The following is a 9219-nucleotide window of genomic DNA, read 5'->3' as shown; positions in this document are numbered from 1 at the left end:
TGGCTGGGCCAATCACGAGCGGGCTCGCGTGGGTAGAGCGTCGTCATTGGACCGCCGCGGCCGAGCGCAGGGGCTCGGCTACCTGTAGCTAAGGGCTCGGGAGCTCTGCACCACGGCTCTTCAGCAGGCGGCCGCTTCTCGCGAGAACGCAGCTGTCTTCTGGTTGTGGCCGCTGCGGCAGCTTGAGGAGCGACATGGAGGTTCTGGAGGCTCTCCGGGACTTCATCTGGCCGCGGGCCACCTCGGAGCTCATACTCCTCCCGGTCACGGGTCTGGAGTGCGTTGGGGACCGGCTGCTGGCGGGTGAGGCTTGATCGGCTCTCGTCGCGCTAGCGGGCGAAGAACTAGCCGGTCCCCTGGGGTGGTCGCCCCAGGACAAAGGGATGCCCCGGAGAGGAGGATGGGCAGTGGGCTGGCGACTGGCCGTGAGATAAGGCTGGGTCGGAGGACCTGCCCGCGGAGGGCGGGGCTCGAGAGACAAAAGTCTGTCGTAGCCATTGCAGCTCTTCATCAATTGCAGTGGAAAGGGTGGGCAGAGACGCGGGAAGGCGTGTGGGGGGGGAAATGCAGGCATTCCATGTTGGGGGGAAGGGCGTGTGCACCCTTAAATGAGCTCACATGATCTAAACGAGTGGGGAGGTAAAGAATGAGCAGCCCCAGGGGGCGTGGCAGCAGTTTGGCCTCTGGGTAGGGTGAGCTCCGCCCCCAAAGATGAGGGTCCTGAACAGGGTATGGTCGCCAAAATTAGCGTCCGATACTAATCTGAGTGGCGCAGTGCTGGGAGAGACCGGGACTGAGGGCCCTCCTGGGATGGTTGGGGCTCTGGGCCGACTGGGTCAGTAATCACATGCCCAGGGGTTGGTTGTAAAGGTCTAATGCCAAGCCTCTAGGCTCTGGTGACGACACCAGTGGTGGTAGGTTTTATATAGGTCCCTAGCACTGACTAGTGTGTCTTGGGTCAGCCATCATTAGCCCCAACAGGGTTGTGTGTATGCCCATGCGGTGAGGGTATAATCTAGAATTGATAAGGGGGGGGGGGGGCTGGTGGTGCAAATGTTGGGTTGCTCCAGTGAGCTAAACTCTCTGGAGGTGGGGCCAGCAACCTCTTCTGGAAGTGAAATGTGCAGACTCTGAAGAAAGAGGAGATAGAGAACAATAGGTAATGTTGAGCCCCCGAGTTCCGGCTGGGCATGGTCAGTGCCTGGCAATGAGCAACTGAAATGACTTGGGGAGGATGAGATGTTGGGAAACAGCTGCAGGGTGGCCAAAAGGAAGCTGAGAGTCTGATTCTGGATGCGTCTGTGGGTTCTATACATACGGGTATGGGGGTGTAAGAGATTGCCCGGGAGTTGTAAGCTTGTATAGCTAGAATGGGAGATACTGCACAAGCCAGAAGGGGGCACTGGACAAACCTCCGAGCATAAGTTAGGAATGTGGGTAACACAGAAGATGCTGTCTAGGTTTAACCATGTCAGATCTTGGGGTTACAGACAGTTGTGAGCTGCCATGTAGGTGCTGGGAATTGAACCGGGTCCCCTGGAAGAGCAGTCAAGAGCCCTTACCAGTGAGCCATCTCTCCAGCCTCCTGTGCAGGGACTTGCTACCTTCCAAGGGCTCTTTGTTGTTGCTGTCTGGTTAGGCCTTCTAAGACTCAGTCTCCTAGAAGGGTTCCCACTGTCCAGTGGTGGGGCCAGAACTCAAGCCTAGCTGCCTGTCTACAAAGCTTGGGCTGCCTCTGCTCCCCACTCATGCCCCGCCATTGCTTCTGAATCCGCACAGGGTTTCTGACTAACGAGGGATGCTGGTTATAGTCCTAAAGGGTGGAAAGGTGACACAGCCTTTTCCCTCAGGGAGGATTCATGTAGAGACGGATGAAGCTGAGAAATTGGGGCCTAGAGCAGAAGGGGGTTGAATGATGGACACCAGGGGGAGTTCCTAGTGACTATACATTAAGGATAATTGATAGCCAGACACAGTGGCACAGTGCTATAATCCCAGGTTGGGAGGCTGAGGCAAGAGGATTTTGAATTTAAAGCCAACCTGAGCTGCGAGAACATCACCACAGAAACAAATGACTCAGAGGCACATGCATTTACAATAGAAGCCTAGCTAAAGCTGAGGCCAGGACTTCCTAGGTTTACTAGGATTTTGTGTCCGATATGTTAAGTTACATGCTAATCAGTGTTCTGCTCTCATCTCGTCACATAGCATTAGGTGAGCAGCTCTGATGTGGTCTTTCCCTCCGTCTAGGTGAGGGACCTGACTTACTGATATACAACCTGGACCTTGGTGGGCATCTCCGGATGTTGAAGCGAGTGCAGAGCCTGCTTGGCCACTATCTTATCCATGGGCTCCGAGTGCGACCAGAGCCCAAAGGAGACCTTGACTCTGAGGCCATGATAGCTGCGTTTGGCAGTAAGGGACTCAGAATTGTGAAAGTTAGCTGGGGTCAAAGCCATCTTCGAGAGCTCTGGCGCTCTAATCTGTGGAACATGTCCGACTGGATCTGGGATGCACGCTGGCTCGAGGGTAATATAGCCCTGGCCCTGGGCCACAACTCAGTGGTGCTGTATGACCCAGTGATAGGGTGCGTGCTGCAGGATGTCCCCTGCACAGATAGGTGCACCCTCTCCTCAGCCTGCCTGATTGGAGACACTTGGAAGGAACTGACCATAGTGGCAGGTGCCGTTTCCAACGAGCTCCTGGTCTGGTATCCAGCAACTGCATTAACAGATGACAAACCTGTGGCACCTGACCAGCGGGTCAGTGGACACATGGGTATCGTCTTTAGCATGTCCTATCTGGAGAGCAAGGGCCTGCTGGCAACTGCTTCTGAAGATCGAAGTGTCCGTATCTGGAAGGTGGGCGACCTCCGGGTGCCTGGGGGTCAGGTGCAGAATATTGGTCACTGCTTTGGACATAGTGCCCGTGTGTGGCAAGTGAAGCTCTTAGAGAATTATCTTATTAGTGCAGGCGAGGACTGTGCCTGCTTGGTGTGGAGCCACGAAGGTGAGATCCTGCAAGCCTTTCGGGGCCACCAGGGCCGTGGGATCCGGGCCATTGCTACTCATGAGAAGCAAGCCTGGGTGATCACTGGAGGTGATGACTCAGGCATACGACTCTGGCACCTGGTAGGTCGTGGATACCCAGGCTTGGGTGTCTCAGCTCTGTCCTTCAAGTCCCCTAGCCGGCCAGGTGCCCTCAAGGCTGTGACTCTGGCTGGTTCTTGGCGAGTACTGGCAGTGACCGATGTAGGGGCCCTGTACCTCTACGACCTTGAGGTCAAATCCTGGGAGCAGCTGCTGGAGGACAACCGATTTCAGTCTTACTGCCTGCTGGAAGCAGCGCCTGGGCCTGAGGGCTTTGGACTCTGTGCCTTGGCCAATGGGGAGGGTCTTGTCAAGGTTGTCCCCATCAATACTCCCACTGCTGCTGTCGACAAGAACCTGTTCCGTGGGAAGGTTCACAGCCTGAGCTGGGCCCTCCGTGGCTATGAGGAGCTTCTGCTGTTGGCATCAGGCCCTGGTGGGGTAGTAGCTTGCTTGGAGATCTCAGCTGCACCCACTGGCAAGGCCATCTTTGTCAAGGAACGTTGCCGGTACCTGCTTCCCCCAAGCAGGCAGAGATGGCACACATGTAGTGCCTTCCTGCCCCCAGGTGACTTCCTGGTGTGTGGGGACCGCCGTGGCTCTGTGATGATATTCCCTGCCAGACCATGTCTGTTCAAAAATTCTCGGGTTGGAAGCAAGGCTATTACTGCAGCTGAGGCACCTGGAACTGGGGGTGGCAGCAGTGGGTCTGAGAATGTTGCAACAGGGTTAGTCCCAGTATCCATGCTCCGTTCTCTGCATGGGAAACAGGGTGTGACCTCAATTACTTGCCATGGTGGCTATGTATTCAGCACAGGCCGCGATGGCGGCTACTACCAGCTCTTTGTTCATGGCGGTAAGCTCCAGCCAGTCCTAAGGCAGAAATGCTGTCGAGGCATGAATTGGGTAGCTGGGCTTCGCATGGTATCTGATGGAAACATGGTCATCTTGGGTTTCCATGCCAATGAATTTGTAGTGTGGAACCCCCGGTCCCATGAGAAGCTGCATATCGTCAGCTGCGGTGGAGGGCACCGCTCCTGGGCCTTTTCTGATACTGAGTCAGCTATGGCCTTTGCCTACCTTAAGGATGGCGATGTCATGCTCTATCGGGCTCTAGGTGGCTGTACTCGGCCAAATATTATTCTCCGAGAGGGTCTGCACGGCCGTGAAATCACATGCGTAAAGCGTGTGGGCACTATAACCCTGGGCCCTGAATTTGACATACCCAGCTTGGAGCAGCTTGATGACATGGAGCCTGGCAATGAGGGGCCTGGCTTTATTGACATCGTGATCACATCCAGCGAGGACACTACTGTCTGTGTCCTAGCGCTTCCCACAACTACAGGCTCAGCACATGCACTCACATCTGTGTGTAACCACATCTCTTCGGTGCGTGCTCTGGCAGTGTGGGGCATTGGCCATCCACGTGGCCCAGGTGATTCTCGACCAGGTCTCACTGCTAATGTAGTGTCTGCAGGGGGTCGAGCTGAGATGCACTGCTTCAGCCTCATGGTCACTCCTGACCCCAGCTCCCCAAGCCGCCTTGCCTGCCACGTCATGCACCTTTCGTCCCACCGGCTAGCTGAGTACTGGGACCGGCAGCGCAACCGGCATCGGATGGTCAAAGTGGACCCTGAGACCAGGTAATGTGCACTCCCTGTCATGGTGTTGATCGCGATCATTGTAGGGAAGCTATAGGCAGGGGTCTCCTAGCTTGGAGGCTCCACCTGACAGCTGTGTTCTCCCTGCAGGTATATGTCTCTTGCTATTTGTGACTTTGAGTCCGATAAGCCTGGTCGTGGCCCCCTTGTGGCTGCAGCCTGTAGTGATGGAGCAGTGAGGTAAGCACTTGGGAAAAGTGGTCATAGGGGGGAGACAGGGTATGAGCTCTCCAGGATGAGTTCTGAGCTGCCTCCCCGCCCCCAGGCTTTTTCTCTTGGAGGACTCCGGGCGGATTCTGCATCTCCTTGCTGAGACTTTCCACCACAAGCGGTGTGTTCTCAAAGTGCATTCCTTCAAACATGAGGCACCTAACCAGCGGCGGTGAGAAAGGCTGTCCTGTCTAGATTGGGTAGGGGCTCCCGTTGTCTTCCCATCCCTTTCACTGATCTAGCTGCCCTCTCCTGGCTTCCAGGAGGCTGCTCCTGTGCAGTGCAGCTACAGATGGCAGCCTGGCCTTCTGGGATCTCACCACTGCCATGGACCGCGGCTCCACTACCCTGGGGTCCCCAGCACATCCTGGGCTTCCCTACCGTAAGTAGTGTGACATCCTTTACTACCTCTCACACAAGATGAAAGCAGGACCCTAATAGCCACTCTCTTCCTCCAGAGCTGGGCACTCCCTGCTTGACCGTCCAGGCCCATAGCTGTGGTGTCAACAGCCTAGACACCCTGCCTACACCTGAGGGCCACCATCTTGTGGCCAGTGGCAGTGAGGATGGGTCCCTCCATGTCTTCAACCTTGCTGTGAAGATGCCAGAGCTGGAAGAGGCTGATGGGAAGGCTGAGCTGGTGCCACAGCTGTGTGTCCTAGAGGAATATTCTGTCCCCTCTGCACATGCTGCCCATGTGACAGGCATAAAGATCCTAAGTCCCAGCCTCATGGTCTCAGCCTCCATAGACCAGCGGCTGACCTTCTGGCGTCTGGGGCGTGGTGAGCCCGCTTTCATGAATAGCACTGTGTACCATGTGCCAGATGTGGCTGACATGGACTGCTGGCCTGTGAGCCCTGAGTTTGGCCACCGCTGTGCTCTTGCAGGTCAGGGACTTGAGGTTTACAACTGGTACGACTGAGTTATCTCAGTGGTTGGAGCACTGAGCATGGGCCTGCCTGTAGACAGTGGAGCAGGGATCCGCTGTCTGCTCATGCTCAGTGAGCTTTGAGGAAGTGAGGCAGTCCATAGGTTCTTGACTCCAGTACTCCAGTATTGTGCCGCGTAGGCGGACCAAGAATATGCCTCACTGTCCACAGTGGGATGAAACTGTATTTATTTTGGCTTTAGGTGTCCAACATTTGTGAGGTTTTGTCTTTTTCCCATTTGGTGACTTTGTAAACATTCCCAGCTATTGGGCCCTTAGATGTGGCTCAGCGGAGGGAGGCCCAACATAGCCAAGCCTGTGTGGAACACCTCTTGTACTGCCCTCAGAAGCTGTAGGCGGGCAAACATCTGACCAAAGAGGTGTGGCCGAGGTTCCTGAAAGAAAAAAAACCAGGCTCATCCTCTTGTTCCCTCATCCTTACCCTGTGTCCCCTGCGTTGCCCACAGACGCCCTTGTGCTGTATGCTCACCCCTAGAATGTGTACTCGGTTGTAGTATGAGCTGAAGTCCATGCTGAGCTGCACCAGGAACTTGCACACCTAGAGATAGAGGTTGAATCACTGAGCTGTTGTCTTGTTCTTGTGTCACAACCCAGAATAAAGACTAGTGTGTAGTGTCTGTGCCTCACCGTCTCTATGCGTACAGGGGTGTGCAGCCCTGGGGTGCTGGCCAGGCGCCCAGTCTGCCTCAGCAGGTCCAGGAAGGGAAGGACACTGTTGAAAAGCAGCAGCCACTCACCCTGTGGGAGACAAGGGTGCTAAGACCAAGCCCTCTGCTTGTGGCCATTTCTCAGGAGGAGCACTCACCTCGTCATGGAGGAGTGAGAAATCCAGGCTGTTCACAAGTGGAAAGGTGGGATACAGACCTCGCTCCACCCCATGTTTGTAACCCTCGAAGAGCGTGGCGAGGCGGGCGCAGTTGTACATGACAAAAGTGCCGCTTTTTGTGCCCTTCGTGGAGGTGGTGCTGTTGGCCAGCAGGAGCTAGGGGATGGATCCAGCTGTAGAGGGCATGGGCACTACACCGTCCTCCTCGGGCTTAGTACTGTGACATACCCAGGCTTACTTGGTTCTGTGGAGCTGTGCTTAGCATCTCAAATTTGATGGTGGCCACAGAGAGGACATCCAAGGTCTTGGTCCAGGCTGGATCTGGGGGTGAGATTTACAGGCTGGTCAGTGCCTACAGACAAGGAACAAGGACTAGAGGTTTAAATGACCTGCCGGTACTTCAGGGCACAAGCAGGGTCTCCCAGGTATACCTTGTGCCAGGTTCCCACCATGCTTCAGTGCTGAGGCCTTACACACCTGAGCGTATCTGAGCCTAGGAAAGAAAGCCAGTGAGCAAAGTCCCACTGGAAGCCCTTCCCCACATCTCAGCTGCCCCTGGCTTTGGCTGGTCTGTCACTCACTGGTAGTACTCAGGGGCAGTCATCAGGGTACCAGGTACACCAGCTACTTTCACTGGGCCACAGACCAGGTGCTTCTGTGAGAGAATGCAAAAGGGCTCAGTCCAGGTGGCCTTCCCTTGCAGCCTCCAGGGAGCCAGCCTACATTGGTTACTTCTCCCAGTCTGTAACCACCAGTCTCAGTACCTCCTCAAGACCCAGTCCAACTTCGTTGGCCCTCACGTCAGCCTGAACCTGTGCTCTACAGGCCCTTTGGGTTTTCAAGGGCCTTCAAAAACCTTCAAGGTGGTTTACTTTTGAAAACCAACCTGTTTGAGAGGAGCCTGGTCATCCAATTTTTGCCAAAGCAGATCCAACTTTTGTTGCTGCACCGCCTCCTCACAGCTCACCACGTGCACAACCATGCAGCCATCCACACCAGCGTCTGGATCCCCATCCTGAGTAGAGAGACAGGAGAGTTATTATAAAGATGCAGAAAACTAGTTTGGGCAGAGGTCAAGACTGGAGCCACTAACCAGGCCTGGGTGGCCGCCCTCTGGCCAATGGCGCACAGCTTCCTGCAGCTCAGACAGCACAGAGAGCAGATCCTCAGTCACTACAGAAAACAAGAGAGGCACTAAAGTGCTTGGCAGTGCAGAGGTCCCCCCACCCATGTTTTGGCCACTGTCCTACCCAAACAGTTGTCTATGCTGGGGTCATAGCCAGCTGAACGTCTCTTTTCTACAAGTTCCTTCAGACACAGTTGGCCTAGGACTCCAGGGGGCACTGTCTCTTTAGAATTAAGTTCTGCAAACACACAGGTCCTCAAGGTTTCGGTTGAGGCGCACTTCGAGGTAGTGGGCCAGTCCACCAGAAGTTTCTGCAGGAAAGTTGCCATGTGCGAGTCCCGCACGGAGGGCACTGGACACACACATACCCTACAAAGCAAGGGTGGCTGTCTCAGCCTGCGAACCAGGTCCAGATCACCATGACTTCCCACCTTCCGCGTCTGTCCCCAAAGGGTCAGTCTTGTGCCACTGCAGACTGGAACACGCGCGCTTACCCATGAGCACGTAGCGTCCGGGCTAGGTGATCGGCCACGAGCACAGCACGCAGCTGGCTCAGGCGGAGTGTGCCCGGGTTGCCGCGCAATGCGGGACAATGCAAAATAATCCGCGGGCCCGGCGAGGCAGGCTTGGCGGGAGTAGCATAGGAAGCCAGGGCACCGAGTACACGCTCGAAGACCGCGGGCCGCTGTAGCTGGAGCGATAAACCCGCGGGTGTTGACTCGCAGCGCAATACAGGGGCCACCCCTGGACCCTGCAGGCCGGCGACCGCACGGAACACGCACTCTGGCACCTGCGGGCAGATGGGCGTGTGAGTGAACCCTAGTTGGCCTGGAACGGGCTGTAGATCCCAGACCAGCTCGCACCCACCTGCCCGTCCCCGAAGCGCGCCTGTAGCGCGCTTCGTGGCGCCAAGAAGTCGCGGACACGCAAGTGCCGGGCGTGCGTTTCTTTGAACCACACCGGGCTACCAGGGCCCATTGCGGCGTTAAGGGCCTCCAGTGTCTCCCCCACGCCAAGGCGCCCTGTCGCCATGGCGACCGGAAGAGTGAGAGGAACAGGAAGTAAATTAGCCGTAGAGCTTCCGGGAGGCTCGCTTGGCTGGGGCGGGGATCCGGCAGTGGACCCTCCTGAGTGGACTAGTGTTGGAGCGTGCCGAGTAAGGCTACATTCAACCCACCGCTTCCAGTGTTCTTCCGACGGCCGTTCCTGCATTCGTGAGCCCTACACCCAAAATCTCGGGGTCATTTTTGCGCCTAGGGTTTTTTTTTTTCCATCGTCATCCTTAATTATTAATTTGGTGGTGGGTCTTTGTCACCAGGCGAGACATTTGGTCAAAGTTTCATATCTTTGTGCTTATG

The 9219-nt window shown here is 55.9% G+C and overlaps 2 protein-coding genes across 3 annotated transcripts; one reads left to right on the top strand and one right to left on the bottom strand.

Moving 5' to 3' along the window:
• Positions 1 to 60: 60 nt before the first annotated feature.
• Wdr6 (WD repeat domain 6) lies at positions 61 to 5907 on the top strand. The gene is made up of 6 exons (XM_050139209.1): positions 61 to 303; positions 2251 to 4732; positions 4841 to 4930; positions 5016 to 5132; positions 5224 to 5342; positions 5419 to 5907. Exons 1-6 carry the CDS (start codon positions 195 to 197, stop codon positions 5880 to 5882), a joined length of 3381 nt encoding a protein of 1126 aa, XP_049995166.1. The 5' UTR covers positions 61 to 194; the 3' UTR covers positions 5883 to 5907.
• Positions 5908 to 6055: 148 nt separating this feature from the next.
• On the bottom strand, positions 6056 to 8923 carry Dalrd3 (DALR anticodon binding domain containing 3). Of its 2 annotated transcripts, XM_050139213.1 has the most exons (12): positions 8729 to 8922; positions 8356 to 8651; positions 7986 to 8230; positions 7829 to 7908; positions 7622 to 7750; positions 7317 to 7390; positions 7167 to 7228; positions 6974 to 7056; positions 6715 to 6891; positions 6537 to 6647; positions 6379 to 6447; positions 6056 to 6283 (listed from the first exon to the last, which is right to left on the bottom strand). In XM_050139213.1, the coding sequence occupies exons 1-12, from the start codon at positions 8891 to 8893 to the stop codon at positions 6164 to 6166; spliced, it is 1611 nt and encodes a 536-aa protein (XP_049995170.1). In that variant the 5' UTR covers positions 8894 to 8922; the 3' UTR covers positions 6056 to 6163. The 2 variants fall into 2 exon arrangements, with proteins under 2 accessions (XP_049995170.1, XP_049995169.1); XM_050139212.1 differs by having other exon boundaries at positions 6056 to 6447; positions 8729 to 8923.
• Positions 8924 to 9219: the final 296 nt, after the last annotated feature.

The sequence above is a fragment of the Alexandromys fortis genome, unplaced genomic scaffold, assembly GCF_014885135.2.
Source record: "Alexandromys fortis isolate MF-2015 unplaced genomic scaffold, M_Fortis_MF-2015_v1.1 scaffold_36, whole genome shotgun sequence".
Classification (NCBI taxonomy): domain Eukaryota; kingdom Metazoa; phylum Chordata; class Mammalia; order Rodentia; family Cricetidae; genus Alexandromys; species Alexandromys fortis.
Note: the sequence above shows the minus strand (reverse complement) of the source record. Positions and strands in the feature narration are given on the sequence as shown.

What these genes read in the sequence shown, in the direction of transcription:
- Dalrd3 (XM_050139212.1), bottom strand. Translation starts at nt 8,893, where the DNA reads ATGGCGACAGGGCGCCTTGGCGTGGGGGAGACACTGGAGGCCCTTAAC. An exon ending in AGGGCGGCCACCCAGGCCTG is followed by an intron (nt 7,751 to 7,828) that starts GTTAGTGGCTCC and finishes CTCTCTACTCAG; the next exon opens with GATGGGGATCCAGACGCTGG. An exon ending in CCCCTGTACGCATAGAGACG is followed by an intron (nt 6,448 to 6,536) that starts GTGAGGCACAGA and finishes CTCTATCTCTAG; the next exon opens with GTGTGCAAGTTCCTGGTGCA.
- Wdr6 (XM_050139209.1), top strand. Translation starts at nt 195, where the DNA reads ATGGAGGTTCTGGAGGCTCTCCGGGACTTCATCTGGCCGCGGGCCACC. An exon ending in TGGGGACCGGCTGCTGGCGG is followed by an intron (nt 304 to 2,250) that starts GTGAGGCTTGAT and finishes CCCTCCGTCTAG; the next exon opens with GTGAGGGACCTGACTTACTG. An exon ending in AAAGTGGACCCTGAGACCAG is followed by an intron (nt 4,733 to 4,840) that starts GTAATGTGCACT and finishes TTCTCCCTGCAG; the next exon opens with GTATATGTCTCTTGCTATTT.